Below are 25,952 nucleotides of genomic sequence, written 5' to 3'. Positions count from 1 at the left end.
TTTTTTTTTTTTTTTTTTTTTTTTTGGTAGAGGTGATGCCTCTCTGTGTTGTCTAGGCTGATCTTGAACTCCTGGGCTAAAACAGTCTTCCCCACCTTGCTGGAATTACAGGTGTGGGCCACTGCACCTGGCCTATCCTGTTTAACAATATATAGCACACATTTCTAATTCCTATAGAGTGCCTGGTATAGAGTGGGTATTAAATGAGTATTTCTTGAATGAGGGGGTGAAAGCGTAAATGAATGATTAACTAACCTAGTTTTTAGTAGTTCTTTTTACCGTTACTGATAGCCATGAGATTATGTATATTTTTGAAAGATAGGTCTTTAATATTTATAGGATATTTGTAGACTTTTAGTGTACTTTATCTGGTAATAGAATCTTCCTTAAGGAAATGAAGGTTGTCATTGGCATAGTCCCCAGCTTTATAACTATTATTTTTTTGACCCAGTGTAAAGATCTTTATATCTGAACAAATTTATCATAGCTATAGACCATATCTTGTCTCTTTTTTCCCCCTCCCTTTCTTCTTTCTCTCCTTTCTTCCCTCCCTCCTTTCCTTTTCTTTCTTTCATTTATTTTTTGAGACAGAGTTTCACTCTGTCTCCCAGGCTACAGTGCAGTGTCATTGTCACAACTCACAGCAACTCCTGCCTTAGCCTTCTGAGCAGCTGGGACTACAGGCATGCACATCTGGTTAATTTTTCTATTTTTTGTAAAGATGTGGCCTTGTTCTTATTCAGACTGGTCTTTCCTTGCCTCTGGCAGTCCTCCCACCTGGGCCTCCCAGAGTGCTAAGGATTACAGGTGCGAGCCACCCTAACCAGCCCTTTTCTCCTGGAGTTTGTTTTTGTTTAAGTCCAAGGAACTTCCTTGATCAAGGAGCTTTGTACTTAATATTTGCTAAGCCTAGCTGTCTGGTGCAGAAATACAAGGTAAAAATTCTTTTATTTAAACTAACAGACAATAGTTATTGCCTTATTGTGAATTTAGCAGAATTTCTAAAAGTCTTTTATGTAACAAACTGTCCTTAGATTATCTGTTTTGGGTTGTTTTTTTTTTTTTTTTTAGGCAGTTCATAAAACGTTTCTATTATTAAATACAATGTGAATACAGTAGCAGTCCTTTCTACTGGTCACAGTTATTATTAGGCTTCTGCCTCTTCTCCAGACTTAGTGTTCCTGATGAACCATGTCATGGCTAGGTAGAAATGTAGAAATATTTTATATGTAGAATGAGGTAACTTGTAGGTAGAGGTGGTATTTTATCTATATAGACCCCGTTAGATGTTGTGATTTTATGAATTTTCTATCTTCAAATACAAGTGCTTTGAAAGTCTCTCTCCTTTACCTTTTTGTTTAGTCAGTATATACCACATGTCAGTGTAAGGCTACTAGTTTAAATAGATCATATGATGTATTTTCATGGTATGGGGTTCTCTAATTTGGTAAATATTTTAAAAAATGAAATTTCTGATTCATGCTTGTTGGTGAGTTGGTAAATCATTATTGACAGGTTAGGGCAGTAAATCTAAACTGGATCTACAAAGACTTTTTAAACACCAAAATACCGTTTACTTTTTAAGCTATTTAATTATGGAGAGGATTAATCCAGTAATTTCTTTTAGAAGACGTGAACGATCAAGAGAGAGGGACCATAGTAGATCACGAGAGAAGAGTCGGCGTCATAAATCCCGTAGTAGAGATCGCCATGACGATTATTATAGAGAGAGAAGCAGAGAACGGGAAAGGCACCGGGATCGGGATCGGGATCGTGACCGAGAACGTGACCGAGAGCGAGAGTATCGCCATCGTTAGAAGGTGGGTATTCCTTGTTCCTGGTATATTTAGCATGTGTGCTATTAACAGCAATTATAACTCCAAGGCTATTGTTTATACAGTATGTACCTACATTTTAAGTGGTCCAACTACTTGTTCTGAATTTAATCTTCTGGAAACACCTGAGACTGATAACAGGTAAGTAATAACAGGTAAAAATTTTGACCCTTTATTCTTGAATATTGATGAGTTATCACTTTCAGGTTTCAAATTAGTAATGGTCTTAACAAAGCAAGGAAATAATCAAGAGGACTCATTGTGTACTTCTAAAATCTAAAAATTGGGATTCTTATAATCACATAACAGTTTTCATGTGATTTAAAATGTACTGGGAGTTATTTCTCATAGATATTATATGCTTGGATTTTTAAAAATAAATTTAAAGTTGCTATTCTTGAATTAATTTAATTTGTCCCTGTAACTTCTTAAGAACGTCTAACGCTATAAGCTCTTATAATAACAGGAAGTTCTTTTCTCTGGACATTTAAAGTCTTTTTCCTTAAAGTAATATATTTTATAAAAGACACTGTTATCTTGGCATCTGGTATTTGTTTTTTTAAAGAAAAGAAACAGTATTCTTTAATTTGCAAAGAAAATGTAAAAGTACTTAATTAAAAATGGGTTATGGGTTCAGGATAGATTATGTCAAGCCATACATCCCAGGTTAGAATAACCTTGAAATAATTTTCTTTGATGTTTCATTCATAAACCATAATCATTGTCTTTTTTTCTGTATTTTAGAACTATTTCTTGTGTACATTTTTCATAAAGTGGGGAGAGTTGTCTGTTTATGCTTCATTTTCACATGTAATTTTATTTTTATATTTGTGGACAGCATTTATTCATGTGAAGAGTTGGGAAGAGGGCACTATAAGGCTTGTTCATGTTACACAAAAGTTATTCTGTAAACAGAAGTATTTTCTATATATGTTGGTGGCATATCCAAATTAAACTAGGCTAAAACAAACCCCTTATAGGTAAATACTCTTTGTGCAGTTACTCAGTACTCACGGGAAACTTACTGAAAATTAATTCATGGTAATTGTTAGTATTTAAATTGTTATGGACAAAATTAAAGGCTTTATCAAGTGTATGTAATTCTGTGACAGAATAGCAGTTTCTTTAAGCATAACTTCAGCAAATGAGATCCTTTTGAATAATAAATACTATTTAGAAAATAAGTATGTAAAGTCTTATTTTTATGGGACATTTAAGCTCTTACACTGTACATTTTAAGGGCTTTCAACTGAAAAGGCTGGTTTTAATACTTTCCTTGCATTTTGAATATATAGGTTGAATATCAAATTTTTTATTTTTATGGAGTTCTCCATGTATTGTATTACCAAATTTAATATAAATATTCTCAAAATATTTATATAATATGAGGCAAAACATCTTTCACTTATAAAACTAAGCTTACTGAAATTGATACTATTTGCGGATGTAAAAATTGAATGTTATATCATGTAAATTGAAACACTAAGTTTTAAAGATACAGTACTTTTTCCCCTTGAGTTAAATACATCTGATCTCATAAAGAAAAATGTGCAGTGTCCATCAGTTACTTAAGGTGAACGTGGTCAGGTTATTAGTTGAAATGCCTAGCTTGATTAGCCATTTCAATTATAGAAAGGTACATATATTTTTAGACTTTGTAAGTTATCAATAAGCTTCTAGTTAGTGAAGCCATGATAAAAAAAAATTGAATATACCTTCATTCATCTCCAAAACTGGATAGTACCCATCAAGGGGCCTCTAAACCAATTTAAACCCAAAGTTAGTTAATGAGAATTTTCTTACTGCTTTTGGAAAAACTAGCATATTCAACCAAATAAACTCCTTCTGAAAAGTCCATTGTTAATCTTAAATAGTTTGAATTAACTAACATTACATTCCAGTAATGGGTACACCTAAATCTATCATGACTTGAGTTTCATTACATTCAGACATTAACTATGAATTCCTAACGTGCAAATATTATTGTTGACATTTTTTCTTAATCACTGATGTACCATACCAGAATTTCCATGTTTTGTTTGTACATTAATCAGAATTGAGTTGTAATATTGTATGTGCCTTCATCCAAGCCAAATTTTACATGAACATTTCCAGTGCAAAAAATTCTGTTGTCCTGGATTATTGTACCTCTGCTATATAAAACAGTATTTATTGTGGATGTAGAAAATGAATAAAAGGGTGGGGTCTGGGATTAAATATATTTAAGTGAAAAACTTTTTTAAGGAAACAAAAATACTTAAGTGCAAATTATATCACCATCATAATAAGGTCTGTTGTTGACCTCTTTAGAAGTTTTAATATATGAGTCCTTTTGAGCTTTCATGTATTAAATGGACTAAATGGAATAAGAGTGACTTGAAAGCTAAAGTGAATGTTAGTAGTAAGTCTGTATACAAGTAAAATACTAATGTAATTTATTATTAACGTAATGATGGATGACTAAAAGGGCAAGTTCTTAACTGGAAACTTAATGATGTTGGCAAGCTGTTAATGTCTGTCCCATCTTAATTTTTTTTGTGTTTGAACTGTTGGTAATGTTAATTGCATTCTCTTCATTTTAAAATGTATGAGTTTTTCTAAAAGCATTCAATATCTAAGTTCCATAGATAATATTTTAATTTTGAAGATACCACTATTGTAAATTTCAGTATGTAAATGCATGTGCTTCATATTCTGTAATTTCTGCCTCTATTCTCAGACCACTCTGAGCAAAATAAAAATAGTTCAGTGTTTTAAGAGTGTACTTCTTAACAGAAATAATTTCTCTTTCATAGTTGAGTTATTTTCTTTTAGGTAGTGTTCCTCTCATTACTTGTTTGGAACAGCCCTCCGTACTCAGCAAATTTGTGTTGTTTTTCTTCGTGTACTAAAACAAGAGTTTTTTTTTTTTTAAATACTCTTTATTCAGACTTTCCCTTTCCCTAGTCTGTGAGATTTTACATATTCCCAAATCATTATCCAGTTCTTTGATAAAAACTTAAAGCATTGTATATGTAGTCTGGAATAAATAAATATATTTTACTGTGTGATTAATTTTTTCCTGCCTTTTTTTCTACCTTAAATATCATGATCTTAGATTTTGTTATTTTTGTATAAGATTGATAATGCTTTGTATTTGCTTATTCAGCTTATAGATGTGTATTAATTGGGGGAAAAAACAAACCAAAAGAATTAAAAGGTGTTGGGGTTTTTTTGTACATGTTAAGATATTTCCTTTTCTTAAGAGTTAGTGTTGTTTTAAGGTTTATGTGGAAATTACAATTCTCTTAGTTACCTGGTGACTGATACTGGTTGTAATAAGATTTAAAAGTTATTCTGCAACTTCTCAGTCATTTGCGGGTTGTCTGGCAAGTCCAGCCCTGTGTCTCCCGTGTTTGCCACACTCCCTAACTGCTCCGCTTCGTCTGTACAAGCTAGATCTTGTTTCTCAAACTCTTAAATTTTCCTTATTTTTAGTATTATTTACAAAACCTGTCTTAGTTGGTTACAAAAGAGGATAGGAAGTGATCCCTTGAATGGATGTATAGTGTGTTTTGCTCACTGTGGTTTAAGAATGTAATTTTATTTACAAATGATTGATGTTCCTGGTTTAAAACAAATTCAGTGCTAGTGTGGGTCACCTTGCTCTCTCACCTCATCTCAATGTTAAACTTAACTACCATTGTTTTAGTATGTAAATTAGATTGTTTTGAATAAATAATTTGAGTTAGCATTGTTTAAAGAAAACCTAATAATGAAAAAAAAGGATATGGGTGCTATTTATGCTATCCATATTTATGATTTTTGCCTTCTGTGGTAGCTTGTTTTAACTCACAAAGAATTTTAAGTAACAAATAGCTTATTTTAAAATGTCCATTTTGTGAATCTTTTGGGCGCGAAGCTAATTTTTCTTTTGTGGTGAGTCTATTTCTATTTAGTGGACTGCCTAGAGCAACAATTATGTGTATGTTTTATAGAGTATTGAAATGATTTATTTTAAATGAGGTAAGTACTATGTCCAAAGGTAGAAAGAGGCCAATATGAAATGTTTGGCAGCAAGGAACATTTTGTAAGCATCTGTAATAAACAGAATTGGTTTTGTGTAATACATTCTAGTACACGCAAGAAGGAATTTTCATTTTAAAGACTTATCTTGTATACAGACATTTATTTCTCTTGCCCACCTCTTCTCCATTCTTCTCATTAAGGAGAGATTGTGTGATAGAGAAAAGTGATTTTAATTTCATTAATAGTGCATCTCAAATTATATGAGAATTCTTTTAATCAATATGAAACTCTTAAAAATGCCCTATCAGGTATATACTTGACTCTTAAAAGATGAATTTACAATGAGTTTAAAATACCAGTACTAACAAATTTGCTCAGATAAGTTTCTAACAGAAACATTGATAATTTGAGTTTTTAATAATGGTGTGATTTATATTATCTAAAATAGTTATTTATCTTTGTATTGAGATTTTACAGAAGTCCTCACTTTAGTTTATAGACTTTACTAAAGAGCTGTTGTAGATTCCATTTGTCTTAATTGTTTTAATGATTGTTCCCATGTAGGTTTTCCTTTTATAATTGATAGCTAAAGCAAATAATTGTGTGACTTTAACATTATAGATTTGACCAAATGAAATTCTGAAAATATGGGCATTGAATGTATTTGTTACTTCTCAGCTTCTTTTTGATATCTTTGTTTATGTAGATGTCTACTTAGACATTGAGACTATAATATGGAATTGGATTATTGGAAATGGGTTGTGTTGCCTTCAGATTTGCTTCCATTTGAGATTGTAACATTTGTGTTTCCAAGTGGATAAATGTAAAGTGTTTAGAAATAGAAGTTAAACCATTAGACTATCCCCCAGACTTTATATGTGTGTATGGTGAAAATTAGAGTTTTATTAATAGTTAAAGGTCTATCTATATAAAGTATTATCAAGCATGAAATAAGTTCATTAGTCCTGAATAAAAGTGTGTGTTGTAATTTCACAAAAAGAATTCTCCAAATAAAAAATAGGATATTTCTTCACTGGAGTGATGATGCTATAAAGTTGTAGTGTATGTGATGTGTTTTATGGAAGGGTTGAATATTTATGTTTTGCTCACTGTGACTAATTTTCCCCTCTCAATGACTCGATCTCTTCTTCATTCCTTTTAGCACAGCGGTTCTCAACCTGTGGGTCGTGACCCACAGGAACTGTATTAAAGGGCCAAAGCATTAGGAAGGTTGAGAACCACTGTTCTAGCACAACAAACTTTAGGGAAATAGCATTTCTTTGCAGTAAGGTTTATGCACTTCCCAGTAATTCCTTTTTCACATTAGAACATACCCTTTGTCTTTCAGTTTTTAAAAAGTGCATTGTCAGTAGTAAAACTAAAGCACTTGACAGCTGCCATTTTAGATTTTTTCCATTAAATAATTTACTAAATAGCTTCATCAACATGTAAGATGAAGGTGCAATTAAAGGTAACATTAGAAATGGCTGAAGTATCTCTGGAAAATGTGGGCGTGTAGAACTTAAAAGAGAAAGTTAGGGATTGTAACATCTTTTTTTCCTTTTTGCAGTTATCAAATATTTAAGTTTTTGCTGCTAGGCATTGTGAATTTGTATGTACGCTGATGCTCTTAAGATAAAACCTAGCTGGGGAAAAATTTATGATTGGAACAGAAAATTACTTTTAATTCTAGAGCAAAATATTTTTCAGGTATTTTTATGGGAGAATTATCATTAAACATTGTGCCCTTTTGACTCTAAGATCACTTTATTCTTGAAGTGTTCTCAGAATTTACATTTTCAATATAAATTTCAGTGATCACTTCAAGTTAATTGATGTGAACCTCTACCTAAAGTTCACACCTACATACGTACTTTCGAAATTTTAGTTTATCAACTTTATTCTGTTTATTTTTCCTTTATGTGAGTGTTTGATGAAATTTATCATTGTAGATTCCCATTTTGCTTCTTTTTGGTTAATTTATATACTAAGTTAGATAATTTGATGTAGGTTGGAATAGAGTGAAAGTAAAGTAAATGTTTTAAATTTGTATTATGTCTAAAGATTTGTATGTGGATGTCATATTTTAAATGTTCATATTGAACTATTTATAAATTTCATTAATTTTGTAATGTGGAGCACCATTTGATTTATGACAATTGCAGAAGTTCCTGTATGCTGTCAAATAAATATAATTAATTTGTAAAATAATTCATTGCATTTTATATTCAGTTCAGCCTTTAATTGTTAAATGAGTTACTATAGAATTGATATGTGGGCAAATGAAAAATATTTACATTAAAATCATCCCAGCATTTTCCATTTATTTTTGTAGTTTGCATATTTTAGAAAATGACTTTGACTGTTTCTATCTAACAGAAACAGTAGCTGCTATATTTTCATTTCTGTTTCAGTTAAATTTATAAGGCAATAATATCTAAGAAAGAAATCAGAATGTCTTTTAATCATCAGATAAATTGGAGAACATTCTCCAGCACGAGGGCAGCTACTGTTTCCGTTAACTCTTACCGTGTGCTAGAATGATATAACAGCAGGGAAGTAGATGCACGACTTGTGTATAATTAAGCCAGCGTTTTTCTGTGTATTATGGGGAATAGCAAAATCTACATCACAAATTTTGACACATTACAGCTGAAGGAAGAGGATCACCTTCCACGACAAAAGAGTCTTCATGGGGGAAAAATGACGCTTGTCCAGCAGTTTACTTCTTGTGATTGAACTGAACCTGTAAGGATTCATGGATAAAATGAACAGGAATAGATCTGAATAAAGCAAATCTGCATAAATGGTAACCAGTAGCTCTACTTTTATTTTTTATGTTGCTTAACTGTTTTATTTGAAGGAAACCTATGTGATTTAAAAAGTTATAGCTTTTGCAACTTTATTACTGGTTATATACATTTGGCCATTATAATGTGCAAGCAATTGGAAAAAAAAGTCAAGTAAATGCTTGTTTTTATAGTAGTTTGTTCTTGTTAAAAATGTTCATATGATAATGTCTGTAAACAGCACCACTTTGATTACAATAGATGTAGTGTTGTAATAAACTGTTTAATGGGGCTGATGTGTAAAGCTGTTCAAGTTATTTGATGTTTACACCTCAGGGAAAGTCTTGTGTTCAGCAATATTTAAAGATAATGTTACTATGACAACATTTTTACTGTCCTTTACAAAAGCATTGCAATAGCGTTTTGGATATGCTTCAGTCTAATCTTGCGTTCAGTGAATTAAACATACTAATTGTCACTTGCCCTTGATTTTGATATTAGAATAGGTGATTACATGGATATTCAATATTTCTATATTCTGCTTTTCTAGCTATTTTTACCTAGTTTAGCTTGTGACTTTGCTGAATGGTATGTAAACTTGTAAACTGAAATTTGACAGACACAGCAATCCAGTCAATGTGTTAGGGGTCAAAAAAATGTGAAGTTTTAACATTTTAGTAAAAACCCATACATATTTGCTATGTAATGCAGCTTAATTACAACACAGATGTACTGAAACACTTAATTGTGTACTGCTAGCATTGAAGAAATATTTCGACTATTCTGATTTGATGCTGCAGTTATTTCTTACTTCATATTGATGGTTTATTTTTGAATCCAGTCAGTGTAAATACAGCGTGCAGTAGATACATGGGATTTAAGAGAGCCTTAGTTTTATTTTTTGATTGGTATAGATTCCTGAAGGAAGTCATGTTTATTAACTTTGGGTCATATTCTCCAGTGTGTGTAACAGGAGATACAGATGGGCCCTGTCTGCACAGTTTAAGGAATTCTGTGTATATTCGTTCAACCTATTGATTCATGCTAAAGTTACTTAGCTAATCAAAGATTTTTTTTTAAGACCTGCCTTACATACAGGCCCACATTAAAACACTTGGCTAGCATGCATTCTTTCTTGCAAAATTAGAGGCAGTGTCTCGATTAGATAATTTTCTAGGAAGGTAATTAGCACTCACGACTTCAGAAATTTGAGTTACAATTTTAAACAAGCTAATTTGTTAATATATTTTTAAGATCAAATTATCTTTGAAGGGTCTGATAATACACATTGGTTTTTAAAATATAGCCAAATTTCAGGATAATGCTTAAAGTACTTAAGTACCCTAGACATTATGTAATAAGCAACTGTAGAAGCCCTCCAGAAATTTCCACTGCCGTCCTTCAGTTACATCTTGGCTGCTAACAAACTGCTTCTCACAAAATTAGCTATTTTGAATTATCCATATAACTGCCAGTTTTATTTAAAAGTATTTTGTATTTGGCGTATCTGTGCATGGGATCATTGGTGTTTATCAGAACTATTCGCTCTTAGAAGTGAGTTTTTAAGTGTTTTTCTCGTTGAAAATGCAGTTGCCTTTTTAACATTATTCAAAAGTTGTATCAAATTCAATTTTCTCGTTTTCTGTATAGGTGTTAGTTTTTGTCATTTCTTAGCTTTTTAAAAATTTTAAGTACAATGCCCTAATGCGAAGAAGGATGGACATAAATATATTACAAGGAAAGTTAGTTAATAGTAAGATTAAAAGGTAAGTAAAATGTCCATGAGAATAAAAATTTCTCTGAACAATTTTAATGGAATCACAAAAATCTAATTGCACTTGAATCTGAAACTGGAAATTTTGTACTAACTAAATCCTCTGTTTACCTTTCCATTTTTTATCAGTGGAACCCTTAATTGCTCCATCTATATTACTCTTCTCCCTCCCTGCTCGGCTCATTTCGTTGCATGACTTGTTGCAGACAGTATGAGTGTACTAGATTTGTTTGCTGCAGTCCATTATTTTAAGTGTTGTCAGAACGAAATAACTTTTTGGTCTGACCGAGTAATTTTACAAAATCCTCCTCTACCTGACAACACATGAATGTATAGCAGTTAAGGTGAAAATTGCAAACCTCGTATAATGCTTAATCCCCCCTTCTGTTTATAGGTTGGTATTAATTTGAAAGCTCTTTTTTTTTAAATGTGTGAAAACAATCCAAAGAGATAAACTCTTGTGTAGACACCAAAAAAAAAAAAAAAATACAGTGTCTCAGAGACCTTTTCATTTTTTCCTTAATTAATAACTGTAGTGGATATGAAAGCAAACTTGAATTTTAAACCATAGCTTTTATCATTGCTATCAAGTCACATTCCTTTTAGCCAGTTAGTAAAGTTACGGATAAGTGCTACAGCACCTGAATGGTATCACTTATGAAGCAACCCTTTGAATTGAAAGGAACTATGTTATGAAAAGCATACGCCAGTGTAACATCAAGGGTGTTTATTTTGTTCTTTCAGTTTTCATAAGCAAGGTTTGGAGTGATTTACAGTTACTTAATTACCCTTTTACCTAGAATGTTCTTAAGCAGTTAACTACAATTTAGACTTCACAAATAATTTGTAGCTTAAGATATTACTTTCATTTAATTCTCCTGTGGAGAATGTTGCTTTATTTTTTACTAGTTTGGGGTCAGTTCTTAAACATGGAGGTTTTAATGAATGTTGTATAATATTTTATAGTGAAAGGGGAAAATTGTTGAAAGAGTTAAAGGCTTTCTCTTTCCCTTATGTATTGAAATGTGCCAATAACCTAAATACATCCTGTTTTATACAATGAGATGCTACGAGAATTTTTTGTTGGGTGCTTGAGACATTTTGGTTTTCATACCTGAGTGATCATTGCATTTTCTGTATCTTATAAAATGGCTCAAATTTTGTGTTTTGTGCTTCAGCTTAAATTATTTAAAGAGGAAGTTTTGTGTTCTAGTTCTTTACTGAGAATACTGTATTGAGATTCTTTTTTACAGATAAAATTGCTTTTTAAATTTTATTCATTACATTCATTCACATCCCATAGCCATCTGTAAATGCTTACCCTAGTTGTATGTACTTAACTGCATGCTTATCCATCATATATAATAGACATTTTTTGTGCTAAAATATATTAAGTGGGAATTTTATAGCAAAGCATTCTATTTTTCTGTTCTTACAGTGTGTGGGTTTTCTTTTCTTTTCTTTTTTAGCATTTATCTTCAGTTTAAACACTGGTGTATTTATTTTTAATTTTTAGCAACTTGACTCTTAGAAGCCTTAGACTAATTTTTTCAGTAAGTATTCAACCAAAAATTACAAATTTATTAAGATGTGGCCTTACATATGGCATTCCTTATTTTCGCAATATGAGATTTTTGATTTAGAGAAATCAAGATCCAGGATTGAAGTTTCATTGTAAGTTGAAATAGAAAATATGTTAAAATGTTTAGGCTTCTGGGAGAAAGTTTTTTGTTGTTGTTGTTTTTCTTTCTTCTTCTCTTTTTTCTTTGGTTTTTCGGGGGGTTTTTTAGAGACAGAGTCTTAATATGTTGCTCTCAGTAGAGTGCTGTGGCGTCACAACTCACAGCAACCTCAAACTCTTGGGCTTAAGCAATTCTCTTGCCTCAGCCTCCCAAGTAGCTGAGACTACAGGCACCTGCCACAATGCCCAGCTATTTTTTTTTGTTGCAGTTGTCATTGTTGTTTAGCAGGCCTGGGCCGGGTTCGAACCTGCCAGCCACAGTGTGTGTGGCAAATGCCCTAACCATTGAGCTATGGGTGCCACGCCTGGGAGAAAGTTCTTACACTCTTCTTTCTTGGCATTAGAAGCAAAAAATAGGAATTTTTATAAATATTCAGGCAGTTGTATCCTATTCAGATTGGTTTAGGTTTGTCTTAACCAGTATTTTTTTGTTCGTTTGTTTTATTTTAGACAAGAGTCTCACTATGTCGCCCTGGGTAGAGTGCTGTGGTGTCACAACTCACAGCAACTTCAAACTCTTGGGCTTAAGCGATTCTCTCGCCTCAGCCTCCCAAGTAGCTGGGACTACAGGCGTCCACCATAACGCCTGGCTATTTTGTTGTTGTTGCTGCAGTTAGTTGTCATTGTCGTTTAGCTGGCTAGGGCCAGGTTCAAACCCGCCAGCCTGGGTGTATGTGGCCAGCACCCTACCTTCTGAGCTACGGGCGCCACCCTTAACCAGTGTTTTTTTTTAATTTCAGGTTGTTGGCATTCACTCAGCATGCAGCTGCTATGATTTTTGTGTGGGGTATATAAACACTTGGTTATATGTGAACAGGTTTTAATGTTAAAGACTTCCTGTTCTATTAATTAACATGGTAATGGGAGTCTTTTAAATATTAGATTAGATTTAATTGAAGTCACACAAATCTTGAAGTGATATATCTGTGGATAGTAAATACTACCAAGAATTTTTCATGTGGGAGTACCCTAAAACTCCACCATGGGCGTAAATGTTTAAATTGATTTCGTAATTAGGCAGACCCTACATTTTACTAAGACATTTCATTTTGAAGGTGTGTTCTTTTTGTCACACTATTTCTGCTTAACGTTTCTCAGCGTTCTGTAAGTTAAATTATTTTAAAAATATAATGGCAAATTCATGTTTATTTTTTTACTTTGAAAATTGTAGTACTCAGGTGGTATTTAATGGGAAAGGATCCTTTGGGGTAAATCATAATGTATTCTAAGGAATGCATCTATAACATTGATGACTTTAGCCTTAAAAAAAGGTCTGTTTATTCTTCTTCCTCTGCATCCCATGGTATCTTAGCAAAGTAGTTTACAGCCCTGTACAGCCTTACAAAGTTGTTTTATAATTTTTAATGGAAAGCCCTTAAAAAAAATTGTATCATATTACCAGTATCCATGAATTTCTGAATCAGTTTGTAAATAATTTGTTTAATATCTGAAGGCCAAAGAAAGTCTTAAAATTTTAGCTATTGACTCTATGGTGACTTCACAATAAGATTTCTGTGCAAAAGGTAAGGTGATATTTGATCAAATAGACATCTTTTTGATGTCCATGAGAACTAGACATCCATATTAGCTTCTATTAAAAAACTCATTCCATTTTATTAAAATGTTTGTAATTGCAATTTTGTGTTTAATGTTTACTTTGTCTTTTCTTTCTTTAGCATTTAGGTGACTGTTCAGCAGTTTACTATATGGCCATTGTTGGCCTTAAACTGCGCTAGTAACAAGCATGGTATTTATCTTGTATTGAAAATAAAACAGTTTTGATAAAACTTCGCAATTTGTCCCTTTTTTATTTCTAATTTGTTGGCCATTGTATATGATTTTGAATAATTAATATCCATGGGCAATATGCAGGGGAACAGAAACTGGTCTGTTGTCTGTATTGTGTCTTGAAGCCAGCCTCCTAAGTAGATTATTTCCTTCTGTGTTAGCATTTTACTGCTCTTAAACTTTAGTCCCGTTTTAAATGATTATTAACCTCCCTAGGCTGTACTCAAAAAGGTTCAGAGAAAGGCTCAGTGCCTGTAGCTCAGTGAGTAGGGTGCTAGCCACATACACAGAGGCTGACAGGTTTGAGCCCAGCCCAGGCCTGCTAAATGACAACTGCAACCAAAAAATAGCTGGGCGTTGTGGTGGACACCTGTAGTCCCAGTGGCTCGGGAGGCTGGGGTAAGAGAATCGCTAAAGCCCAAGAGTTTGAGGTTGCTGTGAGCTGTGATATAGCAGCACTCTACTGAGGGTGACATAGTGAGACTGTCTCTCAAAAACAGAAAAGGTTCAGGGCAAAAAAATATTTCAGTGGTTAGCTTAAAAACAAAATAGGGTTTTTTTTGTTTTGTTTTGTTTTTGAGACAGAGTCTTAGTATGTTGCCCTCAGTAGAGTACTGTAACATCACAGCTCACATCACCCTCAAACTCTTGGGCTTGGCTCAGCGCCTGTGGCTCAAATGGCTAAGGCGCCAGCCACATACACCTAAAGTGGCGGGTTTGAATCCAGCCCGGGCCCGCCAAACAACAATGACAGCTGCAACCAAAAGATAGCTGGGCGTTGTGGCGGGCGCCTGTGGTCCCAGCTACTTGGGAGGCAGAGGCAGGAGACTTGCTTGAGCCCAGGAGTTGGAGGTTGCTGTGAGCTGTGATGCCATAGCACTCTACCCAGGGGGACAGCTTGAGGCTCTGTCTCAAAAAAAAAAAAAAAAAAAAAAACTCTTGGGCTTAAGCCATTCTCTTGCCTCAGCCTCCCAAGTAGCAGGGACTACAAGGCTCCTACCACAAAGCCTGGCTGTTTTTTGTTGCAGTTGTCGTTTAGCTGCCTGGACTAGGTTCGAACTTTCCAGCCTCGGCGTATGTGGTTGGCACCTGTAACCACTGTGCTACCAGTGCTGACCTAGGGTACTTTTTAAACCAAAAGATTTGTGATTTTAGTAAATTTTCATTTGCCAAGTATCAGGCCCCGGATTTCTGACCTGCAAGCTTCAGATTCTGTTGAAGGCAACAATTGAAAAAAACATACAGAAAATAAATCACTAGAATTCCTTTTCATTCTCCTCTTAAGGTTGTGGTTCACATTTGTATTCGTTACATGTTTACATTCATTGATTTTCAACTTGAGTTGGACTATCCACCCACCTTGGCCTCCCAGAGTGCTAGGATTACAGGCCTAAGCCACCACACCCAGCCAGCTTCAGTAGTTTCCTGATGATCCCATATGATTAGATAGCATTCTGCTTTTTCCAAGAAGGCAATGGGCGGCAAGAGATTACAAATGGCAGAATAGTGAGCAGAAGTTAGAGTGATTTGGTGATTCCAAGTTTTCACTTATTTGGTGTTATCAAGCTAAGTTCTTACCACCAGAAACTTTTAAGCTTTTATTGATGCCTGAAGTGTAAGCATTTAGAAAGATACTACTTTAAAATGTTCCATTTTCACAAACTTTGGAGTGACCTACTCTAAAGATAACTGGGTTAAAATTCTTTTTGTGTAAGACAGACCATAGCAATTTACTGTGGTATCTTATTTTTAAAAATGTCTCACGTACCTGCTTGCACAGGTTCTGCCTCTATTACTTTAGCTGCCCTGCAGATCACAAGGGAGATGGGTCCGACATTTGTGAGAAATGGCGGCGTTGAGTCTGGAAATTGGGCAGAAACTTAAAGGCAGGGCGAGGTGGCTCAGGGTGGGTGGATGGCTTGGGCCCAAAGAGTTTGAGGTTGCTGTGAGCTCTGACCTGTTAACACATGCAGAATCTGGGGCTCCACGTGGTGAGGAAATCTGCATTTGAACAAGATCCCTGGTGATTTGTGTGTACATTAAAGATCGACAGATTGTACCTTTGATGACTGGTATTTCAACATATGCCATAATTTTAACCTTTAATACAGTAGTTCTCAACCATCCTAATTCCATGGCCCTTCAATACAGTTCCTGTGGGCTACGACCCACGGGTTGAGAACCGCTGGTGTAAAGGGTACTGCAGTGGGTATCCTTATAAGTAAATCTGAGTGCAAGTTTTCCAAAAATTAGTTAATTGTAATACTTGTTTCAAAGAGTATGAAAATTTGAGGGGTTTTACCGTAAGTTGCCCCTGACCTACCATCCACCCCAGTTATATGTGAAAATGCATATTTCTCTACAGTCTTTTCAGTAATGGTTGCTTTAAAAACTGTCAGCTCTGGTGATAAAAACTGTTATCTTATTAAAATATTTTGTAATGTTTAGAATGGGTTAAATATTTAATATTAGTGATGTGCTACCATCTAGAGATAGGTGTATGTTAGAAATGAAGCAGTGAGTCTTGATGTGGTGATCGCTCAGTGCGTGTGTTCAGGCCCCACGTAACAGCCAAGAACGGAAAGATTCTAACCTGTAGCCTCCATTATGTCACAGAAGTACAGCAAAACCAAAGTGAACCTCATAATAACAGTACCTTGACTGTTGTGGTGAAATCAGCTAGTCAAAACACTTCCCTTTTTTTGAGACAGTCTGACTTTGTCACCCTTGGTAGAGAGCTATGGCATCACAGCTCACAGCTACCCCAAACTTGGGCTTAAGTGAGTCTCTTGCCTCAGCCTCCCAACTAGCTGGGACTACAGGCACCTGCCACAATACCCGGCCTTTTTTTTCTTTTTTTTGTAGTTGTTTGGCAGGTCTGGGCCAGGTTCGAACCCACCGGCCCCAGTGTATGTGGCTGGTTCCCTAGCCGCTGAGCTATAGGCACCGAGCCACCTTATTTCCATTTTTATGCTGAAAATGTTCCTAAATTTGCTCAATGCATACAATGAGAGTCATTTGAAAAGGAAAATACTTTGTATTTATAGTGGATTGTTAAGAGGATTCATTAAACATTCCCTTGAGGAAATTTATAGCAACCTAATATTCTGAATAGAATTCACATGGCATATGTAAGAGAGTGGCTTGCTTTTGCTCAGCCAGATAATGCTGGGCTTTGTCTTTGATAAAAGCCTGTCTTTTTCAGCATTTATGGGTCTAATCTATACATGTGGGATTTGGGAATTCCTTATAAAGACTAGGAATATTTTTTCTGGGTTTTGGGAGCTGGGAAATAATTTCTGCTCAGATAATACTCAAAATTATTGCAGTGTAGGTCAGCGCCTGTGGCTCAAGTAGGGCACTGGCTTCATACACCAGGGGTGGTGGGTTCAAGCCCGGCCCTGGCCAAAAGTAAAAAAAAAAAAAAAATATATATATATGTATGTATGTGTATATATATATATATACACATATATATATATTGCAGTGTGCAAAATACTGTAAGCACACAAAGGAAAAATGATTATTTGGGAGGAAAAAAAGGATACTATAGGCTGACCACTTTTCCATGTTACTTCATGTTAATGTGAAAACAGTCTGTTGTACTTCCTTATTTTACAGGCGAGGAAACATATTTAGAACAATTTAGTAGCAGAGCAATAATTCACTTTAGGTGTAAGAAGAGCCAACCTAGAGAATGTGACAGTAGAACTGATACTTAGCAGTCATTGCTTTCAGGTGATATGTAGAAAAAATCAACATTATTAGAATTAAAAGTTTACCAAGCTAGCCAGGTGTCGTGGTTCATACCTGTAAATCCCAGCACTTTGGAAAGCCAATGCGGGAGGAATGCTTGAGGATAAGAGTTTTGAGATCAGGCTGGCAACACAGTGAGCCCTTATTTTTAAAAACATGGGCCTGGGCTGGCTCACTCTGGTTCAGGCTCACTCGGACCCAAGAGCTCAGGCAACCACCCTTCCTCCCCTGCCTCAGCTTCCCAGAGTGCTAGGATTACAGGTGTGAGCCTCCATACTCAGCCATTCCTAAATTGATTAAAGGAAAAAATAACAGGAAATTGTTTTATCTGGTTTGGTTTGAGACAGAGTCTTTAGCTATGTCACCCTCGGTAAAGAGCTGTAGTGTCACCACTCACAGCAGCCTCAAACTCTTGGGCTTACGCAATTCTCCTGCCTCATCTGGGACTACAGGCACCCGCCACAACGCCTGGCTATTTTTTGGTTGTTGTACTTGTCATTGTTTACCAGATCCAGGCTGGGTTCTAACCCAGCAGCCCCAGTGTATGTGGCCAGTGCCCTAACCACTGAGCTCAGGCTCCAAGTCCAGAAGGAATTCTTAAGACATAATAGTACAAATGATTTGAAATTTGTGAATTTGAACATATTAAATTAAGAATTTCTAGCCAGGGTGGTGCCTGTGGCTTAGTGAGTAAGGCGCTGGCCCCATATTCTGAGGATGGCTGGATAGAACCCAGCCCCGGCCAAACTGCAACAACAACAACAAAATAGCCAAGCATTGTGGCGGGCGCCTGTAGTCCAGCTATTTATGAGGCTGAGGCAAAATCACCTTACCCCAAGAGCTGGAGGTTGCTGTGAGCTGTGACACAGCACTCTACCAAGGTCGAGACCCTGTCTTAAAAAAAAAAAAGAAATTTCTAGCCATTAAAAGGTTGAAAAGAGAAGTCCCAAACTGGAGGAAAGTACTTGGAATATATATAAAGGACTAATATCAAGGATAAACTACAGGTTTGGTACTTGTAGCTCAGCAGCTAGGGCGCCTGCCACATACACTGGAGCTGGTGGGTTTAAATCCAGCCTGGGCTTGCCAAGCAACAACTATAACCAAATGATAGCCAGGCGTTGTGGTGGGAGCCTGTATTCCCAGCTACTTGGGAGGCTGAGGCAAGAGAATCGCTTAAGCCCAAGAGTTGGAAGTTGCTATGATGCCACAGCACACTGCTGAGGGCAATGTAGTGAGACTATCTGAAAAAATAAATAAGTAAACTATAGGTATATAAGACCAACAAACCAGCCACATACACCTAAGGTGGCGGGTTTGAATACAGCACTGGCCCACCAAACAACAATGATGGCTGCAACCAAAAAATAGCCAGGCGTTGTGGCGAGCGCCTGTGGTCCCAGCTACTTGGGAGGCAGAGGCAGGAGACTCAGTTGAGCCCAGGAGTTGGAGGTTGCTGTGAGCTGTGATGTCACAGCACTCTACCCAGGGGAATAGCTTGAGGCTCTGTCTAAAAAAAAAAAAAATAAAGACCAGCAAAAAACCCAATAGAAGAATGTGCAGTAGGGTGGCACCCGTAGCACAGTGGTTAGGGCGCTGGCCACATACGTCCAGGCTAGTGGGTTCTAACCCAGCCTGTGCCTTCTAAATAACAGTGACAACTGCAGCAAAAGATAGCCAGGTGTTGTGATGGGCTCCTGTAGTCCCAGCTACTTGGGAGCCTAAGGCAAGAGAATGGCCAAGAGTTTGGGGTTGCTGTGAGCTGTGATGCCATGGCATTCTGCTGAGGTCAACATGGTGAGGCTCTGTCTCAACAAAAAAATAAATGAATTTTAAAAAGAAAAAAAATGAGCAGTAGACATCAAGTGAGATTTCACAGAACCAGCAGATAGTCCATAAATACATGAAATAAAATACAGCTTTACTTGTCATCTGGGAAGTGCACATTAAAATCACAGGTATTTTATGTCTATAGGATTGGCAGCCAGGCACAGTGGCTCACTGTAATCCCAAGACTCTGGGAGGCCCAGGTGGGTGGATTGCCTGAGCTCAGGAGTTCAAGAGCAGCCTGAGCCAGAGAGAGACCCCATCTCTCAAAACTAGCCAACTGTGTGGCAGGCACCTACAGTCCCAGCTACTCGGGAGGCTGAGGCAAGAGAATCGCTTTAGCCTAAGAGTTGGAGATTTCTGTGAGCTGTGTGTGACACCACGGCACTCGACCAAGGGCAACAAAGTGAGACTATTAAAAAAAATAGCAGAAAATGTTTAATCAGTTCTAAGTATTGGTTAGGATATGGTATGATGGAAAATGCTGTTGAAAGTGGTGTTAGTTGATGCAATTATTCTGGAAAGTAGTTTAGCTTTAAATTGTAAAGTGTTCATATGGCTCCTAGAGAAACACTTGATCTTTGCACTAGGAAGCATTTACACAAATAGAGCAACATTAGTCTTTAATAGTAAAATGGAAAGAACTCAGATGTCAGCCAATAAATAGTAGAGCATTCGTACAGTGAAATACTGGACTGAAAGTAGAACTTTAGTTACACCCATGAGCGTCCACGAATCTTAACATGCTGTCTGGAGAAGCAGGTCACAGAAGATTCACACAGTATTGCTCCATTTATTTAAAGTTCCCAAACAGGGAAAATTGTGACACTGTACTAAATATTCCAGCAATAGGGATAGAAACACAGTGCAAGGAAATCATTAATAAAATGCAGCATAATTGTTTGGGGCAGGGAGGTAGAGGAATGGTGGTCGGCATCTGTGTGTTTTCTTAACACACCTTAATGCACATGTGTATTGTAAGATGTATGTACAATAAAATAATAGAAATATACTTGTATACGTCTAACTGGATTCTAGATCAGTTAAGCTACCATCATACCTTAAAAATGATAGTATCAAGTAATTAAAATAATAAGTATTTCTCCAAACATATGGCAAATGCCATTTTAAAACAATTTTCCACTTATATATCTGAAATGTGTTTTAGTACAGTTGAAGCGGTAGATAGCAGTCCAGTGAGGGTATGGAGGTAGCAGTGGTAAGGTTGCAAACATTCTCCAGCTCTATTAGAGACTTGGCCTGGAAGAGAGGGGCGGGACATGTGTAGTTTGAAAAAGCATATTCTAAAACTCGTTTGGTTATGTTTTCTTTTGCTTAACATCAAAGTTGATCAAAAGGCTTATATTTTGTCAGAAGTGAGTTCATAACACTACTCTCGGGATAGCCATCAAGTCAGTCTTCACATAGCACTGGGTGGGGAAAGCCCGGTGCCTAGTCAGCAGCATCCCGGTACTGAACTCGGGGCTGGCAGGAGTGTACTTACCAATGATGGTATCTCCAGGGCAGTAACGAGGTCAACAGTTCCAAAGGTTGAGTTACCTGTGGTGCTACACAAAGGCTCCCCTCTTCTCTTGGCTGGGATGCATCAATCGATGCTAGTGTGTAACTGACTGCAGCATAACAGCCGTGCTCCCTATGAGGCAGACTGTTAGGGGAACTGGCTGCCTCTTAGGGCCACTCTGGGGAGCACATTCCTCTTCCTGACACCTTTGCACTTGATGGGAATCTACCTGTGCCAAACTATTTCTGGCCTTCTTAGGGTGGTGTGATGTCTCCTTTTTTTCGAGTAACATTCGAAAAATGTTAGTGCTAACAGCTGTCAAATCTTGGAATGATTGGAGGCTACTTCCTGAAGAAATTGGGTAAGATAAGAGTTCACTAGAGGCTCCATGCCTGTGGCTCAAGCGGCTAAGGCGCCAGCCACATACAACTGAGCTGGTAGGTTTGAATCCAGCCCAGGTCCACCAAACAACAATGACGGCTGCAACCAAAAAATAGCCGGGCATTGTGGCGGGCACCTGTAGTCCCAGCTGCTTGGGAGGTGGAGGCAAGAGAATCACTTGAGCCCAGGAGTTGGAGGTTGCTGTGATGCCACAGCACTCTAACCAGGGTGACGGCTTGAGGCTCTGTATAAAAAAAAAGTTCACTAGAACCAGAGTCTTTGAGACAGAATGAGCCGTAGCAATGTTGGAAGCAACTGTGACAGGCCACCAAGCTGTGTTGGGAAAGCTAGGGTTTGGCTGGTGGTAAATAGTGTCTTCAAATATTTGAAAGGCCTTAAGTATCAGTGGGTTCTGTGTACTTATTCTTTCAGAATTACTGAGTTGCCTGTCACATGCCAGGCATGGTCCCGGGGCCAAACAAGAATAACATCAAAACTCCATGTCAGTGTAAAAATGAGAAGAGGCTGGGTGTGGTGGCTCATGCCTCTAATCCCAGCAGTCTGGGAGGCTGAGGCAGGTTGATTGCTTGAGCTCAGGACTTCAAGAACAGCCTAAGCAACAGCAAGAAACCGTCTCTAAAAAATAGCCGGGTGTTGTGGCGGGTTCCTGTAGTCCCAGCTACTTGGGAGGCTGAGGCAAAGGATCACTTGAAGCCCAAGAGTTTGAAGTTGCTGTGAGCTATGCCATGGCACTCTGTCAAGGGCAGGAAAGTGAGACTGTCCGAAAATAAATAGGTAATTTTTGCAAGAAGCAATAGATACATATTTTTAAAATTCTTTTTTCTTAGAGGTGAGGTCTTGCTATGTTTCCTAGGCTATACCTGAACTCCTGGGCTAATGTGATACTGGACTGTAAGTGTATCACTATCAAATTTGAAGGGCTCCCAGTCTGCTATGACTAAGATCTTATTGGCTGCTATAGAGATAACTTGATTGGAGAAAATGTAATTCAAGGATTTTGCTTTTTTGAACTTTCACATAATGTGCTTTTCAGGATTTGCCCCCAAAGAAGTGGTGCTGCAGTGTGCAAGATGTCTTGGAATAAGAGTTTATGTGAGGTCTATGTGATCTGAATCAGGACAGCATATAGTAGGCAGGATCCATTCATTCATCCAGCAAACATGCTGGCCACACATTCAGGTGCTAGACATGAACACAGCAGTGAATATAACATTCTTCCTCTCTTAGACCTTATTTTATAGTTTGTATTGAAAGTTATTAAGTGGTATAAAGCAAGTTATTATATAAATTCATCATGGATGACCCCTACAAAGTGTGGTTTGAACAGAGCTCAGGAGATGGGGAGTCAGCTTTGTGGTTCTTAGGGAGAGAAAACCTCTTGCAAAAGAAATAGTTTAGGGGCGGCCCCTGTGACTCAAAGGAGTAGTGCGCCAGCCTCATATGCCAGAGGTGGCAGGTTCAAACCCAGCCCAGGCCAAAAACCGCAAAAAAAAAAAAAAAAAAAAGAAAAAGAAAAAAAATAGTTCAAATGACCCAAAGTGTAACTGAGATAGCAAAAATCTGGTAGAATAAAAGAAGAGGAAAGTGGCTGGGCATGGTATTTGGGGACATGATTTTGTAGGGCTTTATAGGGACTGATAAAGATTATAGTATTGAAGGTATGACAAGAAATTTGGAAGAGTATGAGCAAATAAGTGACATAAGCCTACATTGTATTACTGGTGCCATTTGAAAAGTAAACTGAAGGAGCAGTAGTGCAGACAGACAGAGCAACTGGGATGGCTTTGCATTAATACAGGTAAATAGAGGCTTAGATTAGGAGAATAGCAGTGGAGATAGTTAGATTTTGAGTATATCATTAAGTAAAGTTACCTCTGCCAGGTAGTTGAATGTGAGAAAAATGAAGGATATCTTCAAAGGTTTTGACTTTTAACAAAATGGGGAAACAATGGAGTTCTCTTCTGAGATGAATAGGACTTGGGAGTCGTGTATGAAATTTTTTTGTGGGTGTAGGTATCAGACATTTAATGTTGAACATGTTGACTTCGAGAAAACTAAGAGATCACCAAGTGGAGATAGGTGTATGAAGTAGTCACCTGAATATACATTTTGGGAATTCAGGGTCAAGATCAGGAATATTTCACATATGGAAAACATGGATGTATCAGCAATATCTAAAGCAGTGTGGCTAGATGAGCTCGCTGAGAGATTGATAATGGAAAAAAAGTAAAGGTCAACCAACTGAATCATGGGTGCTTGTGTATTTAAAATAGAAAAAACAAGAGAAGACGGGGCAACCTGTGAGTGAGATGTCGGGCCCAGGACTGGCCAGGTCTCAGGCCCGGTTTAACTAGGTTCCAGATGCCGACCGCTAAGCTACCTTGCTCAGGAACAATTTCTCTTAGGTGCCTGAGGGCTATCTACTTTAGCAGGAGAGAGAGAGGGGCTTAGACAGAGTAAAGCAGTCTTTTTAGAAAGATAGATCTTAGTCTTTAGCAGAGGTTAGTGATATTCAGCAGAGAGACGCCGTGCTGGCATTCTGCAGGCAGGAGAGGAGACCGAGTCAGAGTAAGCGGGTCCATGATAGAGTGCGCATGCTCCCCACTGCCTTCTCCTCCAGCTTCATAGAAGGCTGATCTCCTGCCTCTCAACACAACAGGTGTAGAGACTGCCAAGTCACCAATGCTCTCATCTTCTGAGCTGTCACGCTTGTTAGGAGAGCTAAATCCCTCTCCATGCCCTTTTCACCAAGGTGTCCCATTATTGAGCTACACAGGTATTTCTTAGAACTCTCACTTCTCCTAGCCATAGGCTATACGGGCTGCTACAGAATGAGAAAGCCAAAGAAGAAGGAAATAAAACAAATGGTGTGTGGGGGTAGAGTGTCCCAGAAACCAAGTTTCAAAAGAGGGTGGTGAAGTACGTTAAATGTTACTGAATGGCTGGCTGAACTGACCATTGGATTTGGTGAGTCACTAGTATGGGTTCAGTGAGTAGTGAGGACAAAAGGGTGATTCAAATGAATTGAGGGATTAAGGGGAGAAAGTGAAAATCTTTTTTTTTTTTTTTGGACAGGAAGTAGGGTTTATTATTGATGGACGCAACTGATAGGTGACACAGTACACAAGTCCTCATGAGTGCAGGGCCCACCACTTGTCCAGGGGGCCATGATTGGGGATGTATTTGACCCCATAGCTATCTGGAATGAGCCGCTTCTCAGCCACCACTTAAAATTCATCTGAGTTAAACTTGGTAAAACCCCATTTCTGGGAGATGTGAATCTTCTTGCAGCCAGGGAACATGAACTTGGCCCTGCACAGGGCCTCGATCACATGCTCCTTGTTCTGTAGTTTGGTGCAGATGGACGTGATGATTTAGCCAATGTGAACCCTGGCCACAGCGCCTGGGGCTTTCCAAAGGCACCATGGTATACCAGTCTGGAGTCTAGATTGAGGACTGCACAAGGTCTAACACATGAACATGTATTGGAAAGGAGTGTCTCCAAGGTCCCTTAGAGCAACCTATACAAGTAACAGGCTGCGTACACGACCAAGGAGGCTGCTGTTGCAGCCATTGCACCCCAGGCCTCCATGAGGAAGGGAGCATGGTCAGCTTAATTAGCTGCAGGAGAAAACAATCTTTCGAGCGTATTGCAGGGTAGCGGCAAGAAGGTGGGACGGGAAGCCCTCAACTCTCATTCTCTCATGGAGAAATAAATTTACCCAAGGTCCTCGTAAGTCCATAAACCAGGTAATGGTTTCTGTACCACAGGCAAGTCTGAAATCAACAGCTTGAAACCAGACAGGAAAATTCAGGGTGCTTCCCAGGCCGCCATCACTGCACAGCACGGTGCAATTGGGAGAATTGGGAAATCTTCAACTGCCATCTTTTCCCTGTGGAGGGGAAACAGTAGAACACATTAAACATTTTGACTTTTAGAAGCCTGCCCCAGGTACTAGTTTCTGTCTTGCCTGAATTCGAGAACGGATCCGCAGTACCACGGATGGACACCAGGCGGAGCTCCGGCACCGAGGTCGTCACGAGCCTCGGCGCCGGCGCAGAACACTGGGGGGCGCGCCTGCTCAGCGAACAACTCCAATTAGCGTAGAGCTGCCTCCAGAATGTCTGGCCTGGCTGAGTAGGAAAAGTCTTTTTTATTTTGTCATATCTAGATTTTTATATTGGGGTAATATAGTAAAAAGAAACCAACCCCTCTGCTGGGTCCTATTGTGCGTCACATCCTTGTTGTGTAAGGTTAAGGGACAAGGAGGGGGAAATGCAGGTGTCGTTGCTTTGTGTGTTGTGATGGGTAGAAGGGATGAGTGACGGGAAGGCCCTCACACCCTCAGTCCTGCCTCAGGCTGTCCTCGAAAGCTGGGCAGTGCGGTGGGAACAGGCAAGGCCCGCGACCACCAGCAGGTCGGCAGGTGGCGAGCTGCTCAGCACAGCGGCCGGCCCGCCCTGGACCGCTCCGAGGACGTCTGCACCAGGGACAGAGTCTTTCCTGGAA

General features: G+C 37.8%; 1 protein-coding gene and 1 non-coding gene across 2 annotated transcripts in view; one reads left to right on the top strand and one right to left on the bottom strand.

Moving 5' to 3' along the window:
- The window catches only part of CPSF6 (cleavage and polyadenylation specific factor 6), a 19,607-nt gene extending 10,501 nt beyond the window's left edge, over positions 1 to 9,106 (top strand). Inside the window, exons 9-10 of the mRNA XM_023517916.1 lie at positions 1,628 to 1,820; positions 8,496 to 9,106. Coding sequence (XP_023373684.1) covers positions 1,628 to 1,817 — 190 coding nt within the window. The 3' untranslated portion in view covers positions 1,818 to 1,820; positions 8,496 to 9,106. The remainder of the gene's footprint in view (positions 1 to 1,627; positions 1,821 to 8,495) is intronic.
- Positions 9,107 to 24,935: 15,829 nt separating this feature from the next.
- Positions 24,936 to 25,069, bottom strand: LOC111727817. The gene has a single exon (XR_002775276.1). It is a non-coding gene; the product is annotated as a small nucleolar RNA SNORA70 (small nucleolar RNA).
- Between the last annotated feature and the right edge of the window lie 883 nt (positions 25,070 to 25,952).

Source organism: Otolemur garnettii, unplaced genomic scaffold, assembly GCF_000181295.1.
Source record: "Otolemur garnettii isolate 467f Iridium unplaced genomic scaffold, OtoGar3 scaffold00125, whole genome shotgun sequence".
In the NCBI taxonomy this organism is placed as follows: Eukaryota; Metazoa; Chordata; class Mammalia; order Primates; family Galagidae; genus Otolemur; species Otolemur garnettii.
Note: the sequence above shows the minus strand (reverse complement) of the source record. Positions and strands in the feature narration are given on the sequence as shown.